Consider the following 26,136-nt stretch of genomic DNA (forward strand, 5'->3'; position numbering starts at 1 on the left):
ATTTCTCTCAAAAGGGAGAAATGCTTGATGTATTGTTATTTGTTGAAACTGAACTGCATCAGGCCCTTTTTTGAAATTTTAGCTAAGCTAAGCTAAGTTAAGAATATTAGCACAGAACTTTAGCATTAGCATTGAGCTGTATAGCTGTGAGTAATTCAGATGTAAATATTCCCGGTGAGATGTTCAGTATGGTTCCCTCAGAGGATGAATCCCAGCATCACCAGTACAGCAGGAAGCACTGCGATCCCAAACACACTGCGCTCTGCGGCCCCTGGAGAACAGAGAGAGAGACAGAGAGAGAGACAGAGAGAGAGAGAGAGGGAGAGAGAAAGACAGAGAGATGACTATGACAGAAATGCCCCAGAGATTCTGTGCTTTTCGTGTCAGTTTCCATTACATTAATATTTCCACTAAATTATTAAATACACAAAGGCCACCACACATATGTGGTCATAAACACTGAAGAATGAAAAAAGATTTTTCATTTAACAGTGGTGTAAAAACCCCATAAACACACACACACACACACACACACACACACACATATATATATATATATTACAAAAATAGCAGCATATTTTAAAGTGGGATTACTGTAATTGTGTGATTATAGCAACAGATTTTAAGGTGGAACTACTGTAACTGTACGAATGTAGTGGTAAAATTTAAGGTGGAGCTAGTGTAATTGTGTGATTATAGCAGTAGAAATTATCCAAAATATTACAAAAATAGCAGCATATTTTAAGGTGGACCTAGTGTAATTGTGTACACATATCAACGGATTTTAAGGTGGAACTTGTAAATATGTAAATATGTGAACATAGCAATAGAATTTAAGGTGGAACTAGTATAATTGTGTGAATTTAGTGGCAGTATTTCAGGTTGAACTAGTGTGACTGTGTAAACATAGAGGCAGATTTTAAGGGGGAACTTATGTGATTGTGTGAAAATAGCAGCATAATTTAAGGTGGAGACAGTGTAATTGTTCAATCATAGCGGTACAATTTAACAGTACAGTATGAACCCAAAATATGACAAAAATTGCAGCATAGTTTAAGGTGGAATTAGTGTGATTGTGTGATTATAGCGGTAGAATTTAAGGTGGAATTAGTGTGATTGTGTGATTATAGCGGTAGAATTTAAGGTGGAATTAGTGTGATTGTGTGAACATAGTGGTAGAATTTAAAGTGGGATTACTGTGATTGTGTGAATATGGCAACAGTTTTTAAGGTGGATCTAGTGAACTGTACGAATGTAGCTGTAAAATTTAAGGTGGAGCTAGTGTAATTGTGTGATTATATCAGTAGAATTTAACAGTAAAGTATGAATCCAAAATATTACAAAAATAGCAGCATAATTTAAAGTGTGATTGTGTGAATAACTAGTGTGTTTGTTTAATATATATTTAAGCAGAATTTAAGGTGGAACAGAACAGTAAAATGGAATAGTAAGGAATTTTCAGAGAGTATTGGAGTAATTGAGGAAGTATTTATGGGTTTATTTTTCGGTATGTGTTCTGTTTTCTGTTGTTTTTTTTTTTTTTCAGTTTGACAGGTGGGGGAGGCAGGGGACCCTCATTAATTTGTGGGCTCCAGATAAATTTGCAGCTGTGTTTGAGTTAATGGTCTGTAGTACTTCAGGGAGAGATCACATGCCTGCTTTTTGGGGCACGGCTATCGGGGCGCTGGTGCTGGTTTCAGTGCGGGGTGTAGCCACTCCTAAAGCCTCGTCCACTGCGGCCCGCTGATCCACTCGCAGCGCTGACCTCTGAGACGCTGTTATCATGGCAGCGTTATCAGGACCCAGAGCTTTCAGCTGGGTGATGGACAGAGCCTGATTACAGGAGAGAGATAATAAGAGACTGAATTTACTGAAACATTAAAGAGGTGAAAAAGAGAGAGAAGGAGAGAAAGGGACTCACAGCCAGACGGTCTGGAGAAATGAGAGGGATGGTCTGCTGGCGGATGAAGGGAAGGACGGAGGAGTTCATACTGGCCAACTCAGTGCTGTTCAAACCAGCTGTGGACAGAGAGAGAACTGGGGGTGAAAACTTTATTATTGATTGCAGACAGTATTAACCAAATAAATATTTCATATTTTGTCCGCTTGACCTCATTAAATGTATAGATATACATAAGAACATATACAGATGGGGATCACACGAGAAAAAGGATTACTTTGGCAAAATTTAGGTCATTTACATTCACAAATGGCACTTATTTTACTGTCTATATTAATTTTTACTGTCTATAACCATGTCCAGAAGCAGCATCAACTTCTCAGGGCTCGCTGCTAGATCAGTATTCCAGACGTATTTTCATATAGCAGTATTTAATTGGTCATAAAGTGTTATATCAGAGCTTGGGAATAGCCACAAACCCTGTATAAGTTGTGAGATGTTATGGCAAATTTTAAAGTTGGATTGAGACAACATTAAACAATGAAACAAAGGATGCAACAACCTGTTTCTCAAGTTAAGCAGGAATTTTACATTTCTTTATTCACAGTATCACATGTATAATACCAGGAATATCTCATTGTCTGTGTCTGGCTGTGCAAACAGACAAACAACTGATGAATGAACTGATGAATCTGGGTTTCTGCTGAAGATCACCACAAACAAAAGTTTGGACACACCTTAAAATCAGTGTTTTTTCATTACGTTAAAATTTTCCACATTGTAGATTAATAATAAAGTAATCTGTCTTCACAACTGTGAAGAAAAAACATATGGATTAATTATTTAGTAAACAAAAAAATAATATATTTTACATTCTTTAAAGTAGCTCCTCTTGTTCTGCTGGATTTTCTCAGTCAGTTTTATGAGGTAGAGTCACCTGGAATTCAGGCTTTCAGTTAACAGCTGTGCTGAACTCATCAAGAGTTAATTACTTGAATTTCTTGTCTCTTAATAAAGTGTTTGAGAGCATCAGTTAAAGTAAAGTAGTGAAGAGGTAGAGTTACAGGTATACAGTGAATAGTGAATATTTGAGTAATGTTCGAATCTTTGAAGAACTTTAAAAGTATCCTCAAATGCAGTTGCAAAGACCATCAGATACATTGGGATAAAACTGGCTCTCATCAGGAACGCCCTCAGGAAAGGAAGAGCAAGAGTTTCCTATGTTGTACAGGATTGTACAGGAAGTTAATCAGAGTTACCAGCATCAGAAACTGGAAGTTAACAGCTCCCAGATAAAAAAATAATAAAGTTTACAACATGATTCCTTAAGTCTTCTTTTATAGTCTGTATGAATTTAGTATTCATACACAATGTAGGAAGAAAAATAAAAACTTTCAAACTTTTGACTGGTACTGTAGATGGTAGTCAGTACTGCTATACCCAGTATTAATGGGGTGTTTCTAAATCTGTAGGAATTAAGTGAGGAAATTTAAAATGTACCAGAATCTCATAGGAACATTACTCAGAGACGTACCGATTATGTTGCCCATCACGCAAACTTCAGGTTCACCCCAGCTTTTGGGAAGACCAAGTGCAGCTACAGCTTTCTTCTTCAGAGACTCCAGAACAGTTAAAGAACACGCCGCCTTCCCTACATCCTCCACCGCCTCCCTGATTCACCACAGAGCAGAACATCAAAATATTAATATATTTATATATTCATGGTCAGTATAAAGTATTGCTGTATGTGTATATGTGTGTGTATTTACTTGAATTCTGTAGTATTGAGTTGATCGATCTGGTCAGACTGCAGTCCACAGATAAAGTTCCCCAGACCCACCATCTCCACTGCTCTGAGGTCGGCCATCTTTGTTTTGGTTCTCTCCGCAAAACTCTGCCAGATAGTAGCAATCTGCAGGAACCACAGAACCATGAACAGAACCAACATCCACATTAGTAGTAGCTCAATCTTGTTTTATGGTTTTATTGCCTTTATAAACAGTCATAGTCTTTATAATCTGGCTTTGCCACTGTGCATTAAGCCACACACATACGAGCTTCACAGTGAGGTTTACTTAAACCGTAAAATATTAAACTTAAGATTGTTTAATTTTGTTTCTTCATTTTAATTCAAAAATGTCACGGACACGCCCATTCGTCAAGCTGAGAGATCCAAGACGACATGCGTAAAAAAAAGTTTGTGGTGGTTGTGTACCATAAAACCTACAGCGTGATAAAATCAGCCGGTGTGTGTTACCTGTGTTTGGTTCCACTGGCAGGCAGACAGTTGTTTCAGGGTATCCAGGGAGGTGATATTCAGACTTTGCTGTTCTTTGGTGGTGAAACCTTGAGATATACAGCCCAGTTCCACAATCTGAGGCTGATCCAGGTTTGATACATTAGCGTAAACCTACAGCACAACACAAGAACATAACATATAAAAAATATAGTTGTGGAAACACCTTTACCTCCAAAGACCCGAACTCATACATGGCATGCTTTTTTTTATTTCTCTTTGCTATTTAGGCTAATTGGCACCTGATTAGTGTAAAAACAAAGAATCAAATTTTTACATGATATAGTTTCTGAGAAAAATCATGTCCACATATGAGGACTTTGGTTTTATATTTTAATAGAACGCAATGAAGTCGCAATTAGTAATGAATGTGCAAAACATTTATTTTGTGTCCGAAAACAACAGCATTTTCTTTATACCTGAGTGCAAAACAAAGGTAGAAACAACAGTTTTGCCCCCTTGAGCAATATGGCTCATTTGATGTGCTGCTTCAACATGAAGATATAACAAAGTAAAAAACATAAACATTTACTGTATTTACTGTTGATTTAAATTTCTGAACAAAATCTGTTGAAAACTGTACCTTTTAAACTCTTCTACCACCACTAGTTAATGTATAATGGCCTCATATGAGGACACCAGGCCTTTGTAGAGCAATATTTAGTGTTGTGGTCTAGAAAAAAAATGTGATGTCCACACATGTGGACGCCAGGTCTTAACCTTTTGCAGCTGATATACAATTTTCCCAATATCCCAATTTTTGTGATGTTCTATATGATTTACAAACAGCAGGGAGCTGCTATTGATATCAATATGCAGAAGAATCCCAGGACTTATGGGAGAGGTGGGATGTCTGGTAAATGTACCTCATGAACCTTCATCCTGAGCGCTGCTAGTTGGTCTGTAGTGTAGTTGCGTATCTCTCCCAGCACTTGTACGGTCTCTCTGAAAGTCAGGGCGGTCATGTTGGAGAGCTGAGTCGGACTCCAGTACACGTTTGCATCTTTCAGATCCTCTATAAGTGATGTATAAGGCTGCAGTACGAGAGCAACTAGAGACAGAAAGACAAAATGGGACATAAGAAGATCCTTTGTTAAAATAACTATATATAAATAATACATTTATGTTGACTACAAAACTTCCCCATGTTTTAAATCCATATCCAACTTACAGAGATTGATAAGGCTATGGTCTGTAGGAGTAGCATAAGGTTATCCAAAAGCAGTGTGTAAGACTGGTGGAGGAGAACATGATGCCAAGATGCATGAAAACTGTGATTAAAAACCAGGGTTATTCCACTAAATATTGATTTCTGAACTCTATGAATATGAACTTGTTTTCTTTGCATTATTTGAGGTCTGAAAGTGCTGCATCTTTTTTTGTAATTTCAGCCATTTCTCATTTTCTGTAAATAAATGCTCTAAATGAGAATATTTTTATTTGGAATTTGGGAGAAATGTTGTCTGTAGTTTATAGAATAAAACAAGAATGTTCATTTTACTCAAACATAAACCTATAAATAGCAAAATCAGAGAAACTGATTCAGAAACTGGTCTCTTAATTTTTATGGCAACTGCGCTTGCGCACATCTCCACAGTAGATAAGGGGGGGCTTCCCCACTAGCATGCTGACCAGTATGTCATCCTCTCTCCACACAAGCAGCAATCTGATTGGCTGGATGCTGGATGTGCTAACAGCTGGGCTGTTTCTGCATGGCGTGTCTTTCTTTTTTACCTTCATAATTGGATAAAACTTAAATTTAATATATAAATAATGAAGATGCTTCATCTGTCTCACAGCAGGGTTCTCGCTGTGGTTCTAGAGCCTCACCTGCTCTCCTGCGGCGCTGCTGGGTGGGGCTGGTTTTCAGCTGGAACAGTTTTTGCCGCAGGGCTAAAAGATTAGGCCACAGGCGGAACTCCTCTGGAGCTGAAGCTGCAGGCTGACTCTGAATCCCGTCCAGCAGATCCGACAGAAGCGACTTCATCCAGGACTGTAGAGCAGAGAGGAAGTGATGTAAATTATGGGTTTACCCATTCAAGTGTTTATAATAAACATTATAAGTTTTCATCCATGGTGCTTATTGTATTGGCAATACTTCTGAACAGGGATTAGATGAGCTATATGTGCTTTTGCACCTTTGTATGATGAGCAATGGGTACAACTTAAAGTAACTGAATATATGTGATGTGTTATAGAAGAAGTGTCCACAAACATTTGGACATATAGTGTATTTATAATACAAGTGCATCTCAAAAAAATAATAGAATATCATTAAAAACTTGTGAAAAATGTGAAACTCATATATTATATAGCTGTATTACACACAGAGTGATCTATTTTAAGCATTTATTTTCCTAGATTTTTATATAAGACCAATTGGTACTTTTGACAATGTGGGCAGTGTGCCAAGTCCTGCTGGAAAATAAAATCTACATCTCCATAAAAGTCGTCAGTAGCAGAGGGAAGCATGAAGTGCTGTAAGATATTCTGGACTTGATATAACACAGTGGACCAACACATCATGCTTCCCTTTACTAAAAAAATGTATGGAGATGCAGATTTCATTTTCCAGCAGGACTTGGCACACTGCCCACACTTCCTCAAAAGAACCAATTGGCCTTATTATATAATAATCTAATTTTCTGAGACACTGATTTATGGGTTTTCATTGGCTGTAAGCTTCATAATCATCAACAATAAAAGAAATAAACACTTAAAATAGATCACTCTGTGTGTTTAATACATCTATATAATATATGAGTTTCACATTTTCAACTGAATTACTGAAATAAAGTAACTTAGATAAATAAATAAAGTGTCTTACTCACCTTGGATGGCATTATCTCAACAGCAGTCTCATTCAGTAAGACCAGGGGTCCCAATAATTTTATAACATCTTCTGACCAAACTGACTGATCCCTGTTTTTAAAGAAGAAACGTAAAAAATGAATTAGCTCTATTAAGTCAACTGCAGGTTGTTGATTGTTAAATTGTCTAAAACTGACACCAATAAATCCATTATTCCTGTTTTTTGATTATTTAGGAGTATTTTATCCTCTCCAGTAACACAGATGACATGTATTGTCTTGTGATATCAAAATTATAGAATCACAGTATCATGATATCATCATTATCGTGGGAAACATACGCTACCGATCAAAAGTTTTAGAACAACCCCTTTTTTTCATCTTTATTTTTGCAATTTAAGCTCTTTAGGTTTAGTCAATAACCGGAAATGGTAAAAAAAAACAGTGTGCAAAATTTTAAGTCATTTTAACATTGTAAAAAAGGCTCTTCAAGACACATGACTACAGAATAAGCAAGGCCGAGGACTACATTACCCATAAACACCGGTAATGAGTTTGAACAGAGGGGCTCTGTTGGCGCGGGGGATGTGGAAACAGGAGGACAGAGCCTGCAGAGTGGAGTTTAGAACTGCTGAACTCAGAGACGACATCCACGCAGGATCCAACTCACACACCAGAGGACCCAGAGACAGAACTTCAGACGTGGACAGAGCAGAAGCGTTCTTCCCCTGAGGACACAGAGAACCGGAGATACGTCAGTGTGAGTAAAAAACAGCAGGAACTACAGTTACAGTGGACTCATCTAACCAAAAATAAATAACTTCCACTCGCTAAGTGTTTTTCTTTGTACAGGTGTTGGAGAATGAAATTGAAACACCTGGTTTTAGAGGACAATAATTGATTGTGGTGACGGACAGTTCTGGTGGAAACAGGAGAGTTGAGGTGCACATTGAATTCTGCGTGATTTGATCAGCCGTGGTTTTATGTTTTTTATTGGATACAATCCGGGTTAGCACCCGAACATCCCTTTCAGACAGCTTCATCTTACAGCGTCCACAGTTAATCCTGTTGGATGTGGTCGGTGCTTCTTGGTGGTATCTCGCTGACATTACCCTGGATACCGTGGCTCTTGATGCATCACAAAGACTTGCTGTCTTGGTCACAGATGCTCCAGCAAGACGTGCACCAACAATTTGTCCTCTTTTGAACTCTGGAATGTCTCCCATAATGTTGTGTGCATTGCAATATTTAGAGCAGAACTGTGCTCTTACCCTGCTAAGTGAACCTTCACACTCTGCTCTTACTGGTGCAATGTGCAATTAATGAAGATTGAACTCCAGGCTGCTCCAATTTAGCCATGAAACCTAAAATCCCACACTAAAATGATGACCAGCTGCTTCTGACACCAACAATCATACTACACTCCAGATCATTTAACATCACTTTTTCCTTCATTCTGATGGTGTGTGATTTGTGTTTATTCACCAGGCAGCGGAGCGCTCTGTCTCTCAGCTCACGGCGTGATGGTGAACTGTTGGGCAGGGAGGACAGGTTGGTCTGACTCATCTTCTCCAGGAATCGAGGACAAACTGAGGCTGGGAGACCCTGAATCGACTTTATTCTGTGGAATAAAATGAGTTTTAGTGGTGTGGTATTTAATGAGTTTCAGACACCAAGCCGGTCTTGTCCAGTTTACCGCATTTTAAATACAATTGAGCAACTTTTTGTGATTCTTGGCTGAATTTGGACACTATAACAGTTTTGTTCCGGTTCTGATACATCAGCTTACAGGCGCAGCCTTGTGCTGATCCACATCACCCTAGGAGTGATGAGGGGAAAGAGCGCTATCTACTGTACTGTCCCCACCCAGAGAGAGAGCATGGACAGCTGTGCTCTCTCAGAGCTCTGGAAGCTGATGGCAAGCTGCAAGACTGGGATTTAAACCTGTGATCATATTGGCACTTTTCTGTACCATGTAAATTAATTTTGCAAACATGTACATAGATTTTAGTCTCTAGTTTAGTCTCAACCATGCAGCTTGATTTAGGGCCAATGTGTCAGTGTGTCTTTGCTATCGTAACAACAGGAAAAGTACACCTTGTTCTGCTTAAAGCACTCTACTAATTGTCTTATTTAATAATGAAGGTTTTTTGAGCGTAACGTGAAATAAACTAATCAGAGCGTCTCTTGCTCATCATTTCCAGAGTCAGGTGAGCTCTGACTTTGGCGGATTGCTATTTTACCGGCGCAGCTACCTGGTTTTTAACACTTCTCAGCAGAGGAAACTGAGCTGCTCGTCACGCTGTAAAGGTGCGGGTAGGTATATTTGCAAGCACATGTTCAAGTTGCAATTTAGCAATAGAAACAGGTTGAAGGTGTGTAAGATAGCAATGAGCATCGTGTACGATAGGGACATTTGTGTTGAGGTCAGGATTAGGATTGGTGTCAGGGTTAAATATTAACGGTTAAATATTAATATATGAATATTAACTCACGGCAGCTGGATCAGCAGCAGAGCTGGAATGGCCTGGAGCTCAGAGTCAGTGATGTTGATGAAGTATCCAGCCCTCTGCTTCTCCAGAGTCTGAAACAGTTTCTGAGCGATGCAGCTCATCTAGAGGACACACCAGAATCCCAGATCAGACAATATACTGATAATATCATTTTTTAATTTTAAAAGTTTAAATTTGTATTTATGCTGTTTATCAATACATTTAATACTCAAATGCTGAAAATGTTTGAGATTAAAATATAAAATATAAAATATTGAGATTATTTAAGGTACTGAGAACATCTCTAGTACCTACCTGTGTTCGAGATAACCAGTTAGACGAGCTGGTGAGGGTTTGCACTATTTCCATGGTGTCATTTTGACTGACGTTGTTCACCATGCTGCACGTTACGCCCTGAACAGCCTGGCCCAGCTTCCTGTTAATAAACAGTTAAAATATTTAATAAATCAATGTAATTTCTTTGTTAATTGAACAGCACACTTTTTGTTCTGAAAGCAAATGCACCAGATATATATATATATATATATATATATATATATATATATATAGGATATATTTTTTTACTTTTATACATTTTCTTGCCAATTTTCTCTTAAAGTTGGTATTTTTTCAACAAAAAAAAAACATTTAGATTTTTAGTTAAGGTGAGTTTATAAAGAAAATCTATTAAATAAATTCTGTAAATTGTAATAAGAATGTTTGCATATTTTCTGTATTTATAACCTAATTACTTTTTTGAATATTGCTCATTTTTAAACAAATATGTTTTTATTATACAGTTACTTTTGTTTAAATTGCCATCTAAAAGCTACTTATGCATTTACATTTATCTTTCATAAAATCACACACACATTTCTATAAACAGTCAATATGGGTTATTATTATTATTAATATATTTATTATCTAAAGAAAAACTATATAGAAAAAGTACTGTAAAAATATATTAGTGTGTATTAGTAATTTAATAAGAATGTATTACTTTTTTTACATTTTTTCTTTCTGCCTGAATAATTAGGGACTCACCGCACATATTCACGTTTTATCCCTTCACCCAAAACCTTCTTCATAATGTAAACCGACTGGAGAAAAAAACACATGTTAAACCATATTGAAGCTCAAATAGATTTTAAATAGCAGACGTAGATATGATTGGTTTAAATGGTTCAAGTTGAAGAACAAATATGTAAAATAATAATATCCAGACACAGAAACTTCACACACTGCAGATTCATACTGGATCAAAATCACCCCATACACCTTACTATCACATTCAAACTTATTTCCGACAGATTCATACCGGATCAAAATCACTCCACACACCTCAACTTACTGTCACATTCAAATCTATATACTACAGATTCATACCGGATTAAAATCATTTCACACACCTAGTATCACATTCAAATCTATAGACTATACATTCATACTGGATTAAAAGTACTCTACATACCTTGCTATCACATCCAAATCTATATACTATAAATTCATACTGGATCAAAATCACTCCACATTTGTTATTATCCCATTTAAACCTTTATACTACATATTCATACTGGATCAAATTCACCCCCCATAATTTACTATCCCATTCAAACCTTTATACTACAGATTCATACTGGATCAAATTCACTCCACACACCTTAACTTACTGACACATTCAAACCTATATACTATAAATTCATACCAGATTCAAATCTATATACTATAAATTCATACTGGATCAAAATCACTCCACATCATTTACTATTCCATTTAAACCTATACACTACAGATTTATACTAAATCAAAATTACTCCACACACCTCAACTTACTATCACATTCAAATCTATATACTGCAGATTCATACTGGATCAAAATCACTCCACATAATTTACTATCACATCCAAACCTATACACTACAGATTCATACCGGATTAAAATCATTTCACACACCTAGTATCACATTCAAATCTATAGACTATACATTCATACTGGATTAAACGTACTCTACATACCTTGCTATCACATTCAAATCTATAGACTATGAATTCATACTGGATCAAAATCACTCCACATTTGTTATTATCCCATTTAAACCTTTATACTGCAGATTCATACCGGATCAAAATCACTCCATATACCTTACAATCACATTCAAACTTATGTCCTACAGATTCATACTGGATCAAAATCACTCCACATACCTTACTATCACATTCAAATCTATATACTGCAGATTCATACTGGATCAAAATTGATTCATGCTTATTGCTGTCAGACTGTTAAAACACAGATTTATCCTATTATAAGTAAATATAAAAAATTACTTAAACTTCACACTCTGCAGATTCATCCTGGATCAAAATCACCCTATACGACTTACTATCACATTCTCAAAATTCTCACCGACCTGTGTGCGGGACCAGCTGCGACCCTCCACCTGGTCGACTGAAACAATTCCTGCTTTCTCCAGAATGAAGAGGGAGATGACGGGGAGGAGAGAGTCCGGCACGTTCTTCACCAAATCAGACGCATTCAAACTGGAGCGCATCTGAGGATCACACACACATTTCACTTATAGAGATCTGCCACAAATGTGCAATGTGTTTTACTTCCCTATGAAGAGGACAATAGAAAAGCCTCCTTATTTGGGTGATAAGTACGTTATTTATTCAGTAAAACACTAATATTAGAAAAAATACAAATAAAATTTTAAAAGAAAGTGATGATAAAACATCTCCAAATCTCATGTGGAGTCTAGTATTATTCACACACACAACTTACTGTCACATTCAGACCTATACATATACATTTATACTGAATCAAAATAGTTTTTTTTTTTACTTTATACTACTGTCTGACTGTTAAAACTACACCAATTTATCCTGCATAAAAATGTATATAGATTATGTAGATTATGCTGTTTGTAAATAATAGATAAATATTTATATTGCTGTGTAGTGACATTGTACTAGAGGTAATACTACATTAGATAAATGAAAAAAATGTCATTTTATGCAATGTCTAGTTAAATAGTTGATTAATTTGTACAGTGCAATTTGCCTATTGTTTAGTTATAGAGCGATTAATATTAAACAGGTTACCATAAAATCATATTATAATAATATTTGCTTATATAGGGTGACATGGGTGGAATGTAGGCTAGGTGTTTTTCAGGTGGACTACTGGGACCCTATCTAGTCCAAATGTACAGTGTTTAACCCAGATGTTCCCTTTATCAACCCAGGTGGGCATCAATGGGTTACCTGCATCTGTTTTAATGTGATTCGATACTCTTGAACAATGAGCCGAAGTGTATAAAACCTCTGAACAGTACTGTATAAATATGAGTATAAATCCTCACCCCCTCAACCAGAGCCATTTTCTGCAAAAATGACATCTTCTCAGTCATGTTCTTCATTCCTTCATTCTTCAGCATTCCTTCCAGACCTTTACACTTCCTCAATTGCTCTACGTCCACCCCAATCACCATGGAGCCCAGAGACAAGAGACTCTCACCAGTGATGTTCTGAAGAGAGGAGAGGAGGAAAGGGTTTGTTAAAGAACAGAGACAGAGGTTAGCCATGATATCAGATGAGTAACAGATAAATGATGGGTAGGCATGGTCGGCAATTAAGTTTGGCCCTGGACCAGATATTTTCCATGCCATCATGTGGTGGGCCACAAAATAAAAAGTCTGTTTTGTAAAATGAAGTGTAATGAGATGACTAGTAGCTCTCCAGCCCAGAGGGTTGTTGAACCCAATTGCAGAACAGTTGATCTCAAAGCAGGTAAACCCAAGAAGAAAGGCTAGTGAACTGGGACACGGTCGGGGAAAAAAAACCTTATAAGGGGATAGGGAGCCCAAGAGCGGGTGGAAAAACGGCGGAAACAGGCAGAAACTAAAGTCAAGCCGAGCGAAACAGAGAGAGAGACAGGGGAGGATTTTATAGATTTTTTTTTAAAATTCAGACAATTTAAAGAGTTCAAACAACCTCACAGGCCAGATGTTTCATCGATTGCCGACCCCTGCTCTAGTAAATACTGGGGTTGGGGTTGAAATTGGACTGTGATAGTCATTTTATTCATTTCACAAGCTTTAATGGATGCAATGGAGCCATCTAGTAAGAGCATCTCATCATTACCTTATCCAGCAGTTTCTTGGCCAGGACTTTGGCCTGAGCTAGCGTCCACTTGGCCTGACTCAGGCTGGAAAGACCGTCTCTCAGATCATCAGCAGTGAGGCTGGTCAGTTTGGAGGGAGGCAGGACGGACACGCTGGAACCCAGAGACTTCAGGAACTCCCGGGTTACAGGAGCATCAATGTCTGCTAACACCTTCTTCGCTAAGTCCCGCTTCATCTGAGAGAGAGGATGGTAGAGAACAGTGGCATAGCAGGGTCAAATAACCATCTAAAAACGTATTTTAATTCACTATTTTATAATAATGCAGAGAAAATGTCTTAACCTGATCATTATCGGTGTTATCACAGTCCCCCAGCTGCATCAGCAGAGTCTTACTCTGAGAGCTGTTCAGGGATGAGGCGTCATCAAAGAAACAGATAAGAGAGCCAAGCCTGGAGGTGTAGCGAAGAAGACAAGATAAGTGCGGAGGGCAAATGATGAAAAAACATCATCGTATATGCGGATGAATACTAAAACCAGGGCTTTACAGGTACACACCTCTCCATTTGGGGTGGGAGGACCTGGTCACTACTGGAACATTCTCTCTTCAGCCGCTGCAGCAGCATCCGGCCAATAGACGGCTGCATCCCGTCGGGTTTAGTGAACGAATACGGGAACTCAGGAGTGTGGAAAAACTTGCACAGCTGGCAAAAAAGAAAGAGAGAGAACGGTTTTAGGATTAGTGTAACAGTATGTGGCAAACAAATGACCTAATAAGGCTTATTAATAATCACTAATGCACCCACTCGGTGCACCCACCATCACTAGTGATGCCAACCAACACCAGGAGGGTAAAAAGACGCAGCGTGTTTGGAGGAAAGCGCAGCGACTCGGTTCTGATACATCAGCTCACAGATGCAGCCTTGTGCTGATCCACATCACCCTAGGAGTGATGAGGGGAAAGAGCACCATCTAATGTACCCGCCCAGAGAGAGCAAAACAAATAGATGCTCTCTCAGGGCTCTGGCAGCTGATGGCCAGCTGCATGACACATGATTTTATGTGCAATTTATGAGTTATTTTCAATAATCAGTTTACAAAGACGTACCTCCTCTGTGACGATTGCTTTTATATCTGACTCAGACATGCGTGACACAAAGCGTCCCATCATCCTCAGCGCCTCAGCCTTCAACCATGGCATTCGTGGGCATCCAGAAGAAGGCCCATTGGCTAGAGAGGAATGAATAATATGGATTTATTTTGATATGACTTTTTATACACTAGTTTTTCTGCATTTTTTGGTGTTCACATTATAGTAATGAACCAACATTTTTACCCTTATTTCTATCTGCTGCATTGGTTACAACAGACAGTCATTTAAAAAAGGACAATAGAAGCCAATAGAAATGGTTATTTGGAATTTGGGAGAAATGTTCATGTTACTCAAACATAAACCTATACATAGCAAAATCTGAGAAACTGATCCAGAAACTGAAGTGGTCTCTTATTTTTTTTCCAAATTTGTATTCTGTATTTATACACACAGTATATATATATATATAGGCCAAGAAACATCACACAAACCAACAAACACCAGAGGAGTTTAATCGTAGATGTCTGCATCTACTCCCTCTACACACTTCACTTCACTTCACTTCACTTCACAAGCACTGACACACTCTGTCCAATGAATAGCTGTCTTCTATTCATCCTCCTCTGCTTGCGATCTGTAGCTCAATCAAGATTTACGCAGATTTTTTACCTCTTTTGTTCACAATCTCTTTAATTTCCTGTTCTGTGCTTTCGTTTTTACCGCTCCTGCTCCCAACTTCTACCTCTTTTCCGATGCTGCCTTGCTTCCCGGGACTCTGAATGATCGTCTCATTGTTTTTTTCATGTCCTACAGCCACTTCTGTCTTGTTCTTCTCCATTTCTGTTTGGTTAGTGCTTCCATTATCGTTAACAGTCTGTGGTGACGTATCCTTGTTAGATCCTGTTGGTTTATTGGGGTTCATCTGGTTTCCTGGACTGTTCACTGGTTTCCTAGAGTTCACTGCATTTGCTGGATTTGTCTCTACTGTCGGTGGTTGGATTACTTTCCAAGTCTCGTGTCCTAAACCCTGACCAATCGCTAAGCCTCGCCGCGCCCTGCTCAGAGCTTTATCATCGCTCACCACTGCACTGGTCTGCTCAGATTCTGGATCAATCAAGAGAAGTGATGACTGTATTGGTTATTTGAAAATGGACACATTTATTATAGATATGACATTGATCTTCTGGTGAATTCCTAGAAGAACATTGAACGTTTTCTTTGCATTATTTTAGGTCTGAGAGCACTTCAGTTTCTGAATCAGTTTATCTGATTTAGCTATTTATAGGTTTATGTTTGAGTAAAATGAACATTGTTGTTTTATTCTATAAACTACAGACAACATTTCTGCCAAATTCCAAATAAAAATATTCTCATTTAGAGCATTTATTTACAGAAAATGAGAAATGGCTGAAATAACAAAAAAAGATGCAGAGCTTTCAGACCTCAAATAATGCAAAGAAAACAAGTTCATATTCATAAAGTTTTAAGAGTTCAGAATAGAGTTCAATATTTGATGGAATAACCCTGGTTGGTTTTTAATCACAGTTTTAATTTCATGCATCTTGGCATCATGTTCTCCTCCTCCACCAGTCTTACACACTGCTTTTGGATAACTTTATGCTGCTTTACTCCTGGTGTAAATATTCAAGCAGTTCAGTTTGGTGGTTTGATGGTTTTTGATCATCCATCTTCCTCTTGATTATATTCCAGAGGTTTTCAATTTTGTAAAATCAAAGAAACTCATCATTTTTAAGTGTATTTAAATGTTTTTTTTACAGAGCTGTATATAACCTTTTATTTCATGTGAATGTGGGTGTAGGAAGAGATCTTACGGGGGTTTGGGGTGTCCGTTACTGGTCCAGGTTTATTTGGAGGAGATGATGGATTCTCTGAAGCGGGAGAAAGGATCCTGGGCTGGGTTTGATTTGTCTGACAGAGGGGATCATTTTCTGCTATTCTGTCCTTCATCCACTGCCTGATCTGATCCCTCTGTTTCTCAGACAGGGAGCTGAACACATCGCTGAACAGCTTCATCCTGGAAATGGAGAGAAATCAAGATTTAGGATATTTTAAATAACATTTATAACATTTATATTTACAAAGATAACTAATTATTTCACTAAGCATATTTATCTTGGAGAAAGACCTGACATGAAGAAAAAGAAAGGAAGTGAAATAAAAAAAATAGAAAGAAATTGAGAAAAGAAAGAAACAAAGAAAAAGGCTGACAGGTGAGGTGAGGAGGAGAAGTAAAGAGGTGAAGTAAGGAGTGCAGAGGTAGAGTGAGGAACTGATAGATAGATAGATAGATAGATAGATAGATAGATAGATAGATAGATAGATAGATAGATAGATAGATAGATAGATAGATAGATAGATGATGTGAAGTGAGGAGATGATGTGAGAAGTGAGGGGATTAAGTGAGAAGTGAGGAGATAAAGTGAGAAGTGAGGAGAAGTTAGAAGTGAGGGGATTAAGTGAGAAGTGAGGAGATAAAGTGAGAAGTGAGGAGAAGTTAGAAGTGAGGGGATTAAGTGAGAAGTGAGGAGATAAAGTGAGAAGTGAGGAGAAGTTAGAAGTGAGGAGATGATGTGAGAAGTAAGGGGATTAAGTGAGAAGTGAGGAGATAAAGTGAGAAGTGAGGAGAAGTTAGAAGTGAGGGGATTAAGTGAGAAGTGAGGGGATTAAGTGAGAAGTGAGGAGATAAAGTGAGAAGTGAGGAGAAGTTAGAAGTGAGGAGATGATGTGAGAAGTGAGGAGGTAAATTAAGGAGGTTAATTGAGGATTGAGGAGATGATGTGAGGAGAATGGTTGTGTGGTTGTGTGGTTGCTGTGGTTGGTGACTCACATCTCCACCAGGTGAGCTCTAAGCAGGGTGGGGGGGAGGCTGAGAGGAGAAGGGGGCGTGGCCTCCAGCAGAGGTTTGGCCGCCCACAGCAGTAAACCCATCTGCTCTGAACTGAACTGAGAGCTGTTCTGAAGAACACTGGCCCAGGAGAGCGGAGCCAGAAACGCCCGCATGAAGCAGTAATCCTTCTCCTGAGAGAGAGAGAGAAAGAGAGAGAAAGAGAGAGAGAGAGAGAGAGAATGACAGGGACCTATATTGTGTAATATTTGTATACCTGACAGTTGGGAAAAAGAGCACTCACCGTAGCGTTCCTCATGATGCTGATCATGTGAGGCAGATTTGTGCAGTTCCACATCTTCTCTGTCATGGTCTTAAAGCAGAGCGAGAACAAAACATTTTACCTTTAAAATCTTTCAATTCTGACATAAGATAACAAAACCTTGCTGAGAAATCCAGTAAGAATGTGCGAGACGTATATCTCCTTCATCTATATTAAGATTGGTATGGTATGTGTGTGTGAGTATATGTATGTGTATAAGTGTGTAAATGAGTGAGAAGATTACTACCATGGACATGTTCATTTGAAAATGGTCCGTCATGTTGGGTTGTGGTTGGGTTTGATTTCCAGACAGTGGAAGAAGGGAGGAAAGAACTGCAGGAAAAAGAAAGAAGGGATTTCCCATCCTCTCCTCCAGCCCTGTCATTGTGCTGGAAAAGATGTGAAACACCAGAGTGAATACCAGATAACTGAACAGTATGTTTTCACCATGGTAGGGATGCATGAGTTCAGAATGTACTGTAGCTGTTAAGAATTGGTACTTTTGGCAGTGTGGGCAGTTTGCCAAGTCCTGCTGGAAAATGAAATCAGCATCTCCAAGATTTGAAGTGCTGTAAGATTTTGTGGGAGAACAAAACTGCACTGACTTTAGACTTGATAATAAAACACAGTGGATCAACACCAGCAGATGTCAGACATGTCTCTCCAAACAAATCATCACTGATTGGTGGAAACTTCACACTAGACCTCGAGCAGTTTGGACTGTGTGTCTCTCCACTCTTCCTCCAGACTCTGATCCCTTCATTTCCTTTAAATGAAATGTAAAATTTATTGATGATCAGTGATGGTTTGTTTGGAGAGTCATGTCTGTCATCTGCTGGTGTTGATCCACTGTGTTTTATTATCAAGTCTAAAGTCAGTGCAGTTTTGTTTTCCCTCAAAATCTTACAGCACTTCATATCTTACAGCTTCCCTCTGCTGATAACAACGTTTATGGAGATGCAGATTTCATTTTCCAGCAGGACTTGATACATTGTGTCTTGGTTTTGTGTTTGTTTGGTGTTCAGTAGCTCTTTTCATCTGCAGTATGTTGCCTTGTGGATGTTTAGTGTATATTTACCTGTTCATAGAGGACATCATCATCATGTGGGGTGGAGGGTAACCTGCAACAATACAATTAAATCATATTGTTATTACACAAAATACAGCAGTTAGATCTGGTATTGTTTTAGCTTTGAATATTTGTTATATATCATCACTGTCTAATGAAAAACAAGTATCTCTATTTTTGTAGATTTTTAGTTCACTACATAATTTGGTACCACTTTAAAATAAGAGGGTTTATAAATGGTTTACAATTAGTTTATTAATGGTTACTAATTAGGTTGTAAATGCCTTAAAATCATTAATAATCAGTTATAACACATACGTAGAAAGGGCTATCTATCTAACAATGACCTGTTGTTTGCCAAATAGTGAACCCACAGCCATCTGTATTATTGTTCTTTCTAATTATGTGTTATACCTGATTATTAACTATTTGTAAGGCATTTACAACCTAATTAGTAACCATTAATAAACTAATTGTAAACCATTTATAAACCCTTCATAAAAGTAGTCTTATTTTAAAGTGGTACCCATTATTTAAAATTATTTTTATATTTCTTGACGAATGGACCAATAGAAATACCTCAAAATGACCTGAAATAAACTCTTTTTTATATTGACTTCAATTAATCACAAGTTTAGAAGGTTTTTTTCCCTCTCCTGTAAAGTTGCTGTTTTGGAGATACTTGTTTTTCATTGGACAGCGACGAAATATAAATATGGTTTTAATGTCATCTAGAAGAGTCTGAACAGACGCACGTTTGAATTATGAGGAAGCAGCGGTGGGTCACGTTTGCCTATAATAAATACTTTCTCATCTGAGCATAAACTGCTGATAAGCTGTAGGGAAATTTGCCCTGTTTTGCATATGCTTGCATGAGAAGGCCCTAAACCAAAACCAGATATGCTTTTGTGGTATGACCCTACGTGACTTTTCTAAAGAGCTAATTCAGTCAGACAGATAAACAAAGACAAGTCTGCAATTTAATAGTCCTATATCCCAGACAGGATTAGTTTCTCAGGGGTCCTCTGTGATTTTATTCCCGTCCAGAACAATCATCTACATGTTTTTCTGAGATGTCTTCTGAGAAAATTACAGGCTGAATTATCAACTGTTTTTCTCTGAACTCCGTGCTCCTCCGGTAATTTTACTCCTGTCCAGAAGCACATGTCCGAAATCACGGTTTCGTCTCCTCGCCTTTAATAAAATAGCTATTCGTCCCCTGCCGAGCACCATAATTACACTTTGGGCACAGAGAGTCCACGGAGATCCATGTTAAAAACACAACCGCGAGTGGAAATGGAGGAGCTACTGAACGCGATGCCATGTGACTGAAAAAATACACACACAAAAAAAACTCACTTGTCCTCAACTCACTGTTTTTTCAATTGCAATTAGGATGCAGGAGTTTTATCACTAGAAGTAAAAGTGTGGAATATTTTTCACAGACGTCCCCCTGAGAAACTAATCCCATACAGACAGGATTTACGGTATGTCTGCATTCAGTTCTTACCTTGTTTGGAACACTTGGTCATCTGTGAGGAAAAGAGTGAGAAGATCGATGAATTGATAAAAAATTGTTTTCTCAAATGACACTAAGAGTGTATGTGATTTTGAGGAAACTATTATTACTGAAAACTATTGAAATTGTTGTTATTATTATTATTATTATTATTATTATTATTATAAACATGCATATACACTATTTTGACTATTCCACTTGTTTAAGTTTATTGCAATGATTGCATTCGTCTTATTATATAAGAAAAAAATGGTACTTTTGGCAGTGTGGGCAGTCCTGTGCCAAGTCCTGCTGGAAAATGAAAACAAAATCTTACAGCACTTCATGCTTCCCTCTGCTGACAACTTTTATAGATATGCAGATTTCATTTTCCAGCAGGATTTGGCACACTGCCCACAGTACTGCCAAAAGTACCAATTGGTCTTAATATATAATATTCTTATTTTCTGAGACACGGATTTTTGGGTTTTTATTGGCTGTAAGCTTCATAATAATCAACAATAAAAAAAAACGTAAAATAGATCACTCTGTGTTTAATAAATCTGTATAATATATGAGTTTCACATTTTAAACTGAATTACTGGAATAAAGATGGTTCTTAAATGATATTCTATTTTTTTTATAACATATTATAAACTCACATTATTAGAGTAATAAAATAGCTAAGTTGAAATAAGTTACCAGTTTCTTGGCAACATCCTCAAAGTTTTGGGGTATTGCAGGGAAGGTCATGTTGAAGTCTGGCATTGGAGATGGACTCATGTCTTGTGACATTACTGAAAAAAATGAGAAAAAAATGTTAATCTGTATTTAATGCGCAGGAACAAAACTGAAAGCAAGTCAAGTTTATTTGTATAGATAGTTCCTTTCATACATCGTTGCAATTCAAAGAAAGGTGCATTGTGATACTTGTTGCTATCTTACCCCCTGCAAACAGTCTATTTTCATGCCCTCCGCCTGCATAATTTAAACAGCGATGGAGCGTATGAATATACATGTATCTACGCTGATGGCCGTATTTCTCTGGAAGTGATGTGTGTTCAGGTAGATTTCTGGTGTATTGCTATCTTGGCAACTGTGAACACAGGTGCGTCAGACATTCATTGCTATCTTGGCAACCTCAGAGTCACTGCTGTACCGAGAACAGTCCACCAATAGTGTCCTGTGGGCGGCGTCCACTTAAAAATGATGAGTTTCTTTGATTTTAGCAAATTGAAAACCTCTGGAATATAATCAAGAGGAAGATGGATGATCACAAACCATCAAACCACCAAACTGAACTGCTTGAATTTTCGCACCAGGAGTAAAGCAGCATAAAGTTATCCAAAAGCAGTGTGTAAGACTGGTGGAGGAGGAGAACATGATGCCAAGATGCATGAAGCAACAATGTTCATTTTACTGAAACATAAACCTTTACTATTCCATATACATCAAGATTGTTCAATTAATTCAGCTTACCTGTAGCCCACTGAACTAAGAGCAAGACAGTGAACGCTCCTCCTGCTGGAGACATGATGGATTAAACTGGAAATCTCTTGCTGGCTGAAGACAGAATCAAATATATAAAACAATGTGAGGTTAAGCAGCTCTGGCTGAGATGTATAAAGTACTAGAGACCCAGACTTCAGTAAAAGTACTTTAGGTGCTCATTTATCAAAAAAAGTGACTTGAGTAGAAGTCTATGTGTTCTTTAAGCTTCACAGACAAGTGGAAAAGTAATAATGTATTCAACATTTTTTGTATTTAAGTATTGGAAGAATGGGATGGTAGACAGACAGACAGACCAACAGATAGATAGATAGATAGTGTGGGGCCTAAATTAGGAGATTGGAGATCGATATTAGAAGCTTCATATACTAAAGCAACACTTGGCCTTATATGAGCAGGTTCATTAAGTTCGCTCAGTCTCTGCCTGGGCCTGCGTCAGGCATGTCTCGGGGGAGACAGCTTCATAAGATAAACAGGCCATACTTTGGCCGGGTTCCCAGAAAACCTATAGGACGGTTGGGGAGCGTATCTCTAAATTCGTTGGACGGAAACCAGGTGTCCACTTAGACCTTAGCTCTCATGGGAAAGAATGTGCTCGTGAAGGTCAGTATTTAAAAAAAACCATACCATGTTGATTTGGCTACGATTAGACCCAATTAAGGAAATGTTGGCATAACGCCATGGCCTTGACTGGAAAAAACCTCCCTAAAGGTGATCATATTTGGGAACGATTATGTTCAACTGGAAAATGGTTATATAACAGTAAAAGGTGGAGCCTAAAGCCCCCACCTTCTGTTCACCCAAATACTGTATAAAAATACGTGTGTTCCTTTGTGTTATTAGAAGACTGGAACTTTCTGACTGAACCTGGCTGATCTCAAGACAATAAAAGAACATCTTAGAACTTCGAAGAACTCCGTCTTCTCCTTTTTTTAACTCAAGGCACTCGTCTGTTTTTCTCTTCTTTCTTTTGTATTTAAAGTTTTGTAGTGATGCATGACTAGATAATTTTTAAAGAGTCTATTTTAAGCTAGCCCAAGGCTTCCCTTTACGGGAGGCCTAAGAGTCGTCAGATTTTGAACGACAATAGATAGATAGATAGATAGATAGATAGATAGATAGATAGATAGATAGATAGATAGATAGATAGATAGATAGATAGATAGATAGATAGATAGATAGATAGATAGATAGATAGATAGGAGGGTGAAGACTAACACATGCCTCCTTCGAGTAGCATCACAGCGCTAAAGCTCGGAGGAAAGCACAGCGACTCAGTTCTGATACATCAGCTCACAGACGCAGCCTTGTGCTGATCCACATCACCCTAGGAGTGATGAGGGAAAAGAGAAAAGCGCCATCTACTGTACTGTACCCACCCAGAGAAAGCAAGGACAATTGTGCTCTCTCAGGGCTCTGGCAGCTGATGGCAAGCTGCATGACTGGGATTTGAACCAGCAATCTCCTGATGATAGTGGCACCGCTTTAGACCGCTGGACCACTTGGTGCCTAGTTTGAAATATTTTTAAAAATAGCTAAATAATTAAAGAATTATTGAAATGCCAATTGAAAGTTATTTTTAAATATGTTTAAATGTACATTTATTTTGAAATAGTTGTGTCAATTGACATTTTAAAATAATTATTGAAATCAACCAGTCAGTACAAAACATACATGGGAACATCCTATCTTGTAAAATGTGTTGCCACACATTTATATGAAAGTTTGTATGACATATAAACAGCTATGCTGTAACACAAAAGCATGTTATATTGATATTGACTCATATGTCATCCTGGGAATCACTTTTAATAGGTTTCTATAGCAGTTAGATATTCACTATCACTGTGATAGTGATGAAGGATTAGACACTAATATTATGTATCCACATTTACTGGAATTATTCTATTTTAAAACTATTTTAAATTGTAATTTAAGCCTCTGTCCAGAATAAAACGCTGTATTATTTAACACACTCTGCTCCTGATGACTCCTTTTCTAATTTGTGTACATTTTGTTCCACTGCTGCTGTGGTTTCTGTATCTATGCAACCTTCGCATCCTGCCTGCCACCTGTGAGGAACCAGGACGGCTCCAGGACGCCAACGTGAATGAAGAGTCCCGCTGGGATTCATTCACAGAAAAACAGAGCCCTGTAACCTGATGCTGAACCTCCACACCCAGCAGATCAAAAGGTAAAGAGCTAAAATTAGACGAGCGCTTCTCATGCTCTTTATTATAGTCCCTGGATTCTATTTATTTCATTAATGTATTAATTATTCAGATTTATTAATCAATATATTGGGTTTGAACTGACTTTGCTGAAATCTCTTTATTTTATATCAACATGGTAGTAAAAATCCATCAAAAATCTAATGATTTTAACTATATCAAATTCAGATAAAATTCAGATAAAAGGAAAATATCCAGAGCCTTCATGAACAGCCATAAACTGTGCATAATTTAATTGAACATATTTTAAAATGTTTAAGTTTTTTACTTATATAACTCTAAAAACGTAGACCTCAGTGCTGTTGCTATAGCAACAAAAATAAAACATAACCAAAGCTACAAAATGCTGTAAAACAGCGTTTTTATGTTAAACATGTTCATTTGTTAATTGACATATCACAATGTTTTCTAGATTCAAATATTTATTTTAGAATGAAAAATAATATATATATATTTTTGATATATATAGATTTTTTATGCTGTTTGAGTACAGAACAAGTCAAAAGTTTGGATACATCTTCTCATTTAATGTTTTTTCTTTATTTATTACTTTATTTAATTCATTTTCTACATTTCAGTTCATTATTAAAATATTTAAGAAAACATATAAGGGACACATATAACATTAAGTAGTAAACCGTAAACAGTTTCTCTATAGCTTTTATATAAGTTTCTATATTAAATTTACAATGTGAAAAATCCTAAAAAGAAAGAAAGAAAGAAAACACATTGAATGAAAAGAGGTGTGTCCAAACTTTTGACTGGTACTGTATATATCAGTATTCCAAACCTTTACAAATACAGAAAGTGAACAATACTATATGTTTTTATAGGTTTTAACTCTTAACAGATACCCTTTTTTAAAAATTGTCCCAATTATGATACATTACAAAATTAATTGTTTCCACACACACATATATATATATATAAATTTTATATATAATTTAATATATTACTTGAGATATAAATTCCTAGATATGAGCGTTGTTAAACATTAATTTAAAAAAAGGGATACATGTACATATAAAATAAAGCATTTTTCTGTTTTATCGCAGATTTTATTTTCAAGTAAATGACAGCCAGCCTATAATATCACAGTGTTTTCAGCGTTAGTTAAATAATAATACAGATGTAATTTACTCACAGTGTGCGTCAGTTTCTCCTCCGTGATGCAGACGGTATATTAAGGGCTGCTGGTGATGCTGCTGGTGTTCCTCTAAAGACTGAGAGGAATGAATGTGAGCCCTGCAGTCTCTGCTCGGCCCCGCCCAGTATCAGGTGGGAGGTCTCTTACCTGCTCAGGTGTATGAGGGAATTCATTAGGTGGCCACGCAGTATTTTCTTCATAGCTGAACGTTCCATAGATAATATGTTCCGTTACCATCAACAAACAACTTCAGAAAAGCCACATCATTCCCAGCCTGCATTATATATTTAATTCTTTTTTCATTCTACGACTTTAAGCATCTAAAATAATCCTGCAAAAGGCATGTATTAATTCTCTTAATTAATCATAGGTGTTTTTTGACATTACATGAAATAAACCAATCAGTGTTTCACTTGTCATTCCCTTTAAAAGGCAGGTAAGCTCTGACTTTGGTGCAGGTATTTCACAGAGTGGTGCTCTCACACATCAGTGAGAAGCTGTAGCCAATAACGCACGGCATACTCCCAACCAGAAACAACCGTCCACCTAAAGGACTACATCAGGCACTGATGTTAATCCATATATGGGCACACAATCATAAGTCCTATCCAGACGGGATTAGTTTCTCAGGGTGTTCTGGGGTAATTTTCTCTTTTATGTTTTATTTTTTATTCTCTGTGATTTTATTCCCGTCCAGAACGATCATGTACGTGTTTTTCTCAGACGTCCTCTGATAAATAAATTACAGGCTCAATTATCTCCTGTTTTTCTCTAAACTCTTTTTCGTGGTCCTCCGGTA

The 26,136-nt window shown here is 37.4% G+C and overlaps 1 protein-coding gene across 1 annotated transcript; it reads right to left on the reverse strand.

Moving 5' to 3' along the window:
• Window positions 1–25,442, reverse strand: otoa (otoancorin). The gene is made up of 29 exons (XM_022674175.2): window positions 25,335–25,442; window positions 21,930–22,013; window positions 21,153–21,247; window positions 20,463–20,484; window positions 18,962–19,004; window positions 18,131–18,272; window positions 17,866–17,934; window positions 17,565–17,755; window positions 16,549–16,751; window positions 14,732–14,853; window positions 14,182–14,327; window positions 13,967–14,075; window positions 13,645–13,860; window positions 12,864–13,028; window positions 11,910–12,050; window positions 10,543–10,598; window positions 9,814–9,934; window positions 9,502–9,620; window positions 8,492–8,627; window positions 7,541–7,734; window positions 7,028–7,118; window positions 6,027–6,189; window positions 5,063–5,247; window positions 4,158–4,310; window positions 3,670–3,812; window positions 3,435–3,571; window positions 1,922–2,019; window positions 1,656–1,833; window positions 1–271 (listed from the first exon to the last, which is right to left on the reverse strand). The coding sequence occupies exons 2-29, from the start codon at window positions 21,982–21,984 to the stop codon at window positions 198–200; spliced, it is 3,567 nt and encodes a 1,188-aa protein (XP_022529896.2). The 5' UTR covers window positions 21,985–22,013; window positions 25,335–25,442; the 3' UTR covers window positions 1–197.
• Window positions 25,443–26,136: the final 694 nt, after the last annotated feature.

The sequence above is a fragment of the Astyanax mexicanus genome, chromosome 6 (assembly GCF_023375975.1).
Source record: "Astyanax mexicanus isolate ESR-SI-001 chromosome 6, AstMex3_surface, whole genome shotgun sequence".
Taxonomy (NCBI): domain Eukaryota; kingdom Metazoa; phylum Chordata; class Actinopteri; order Characiformes; family Acestrorhamphidae; genus Astyanax; species Astyanax mexicanus.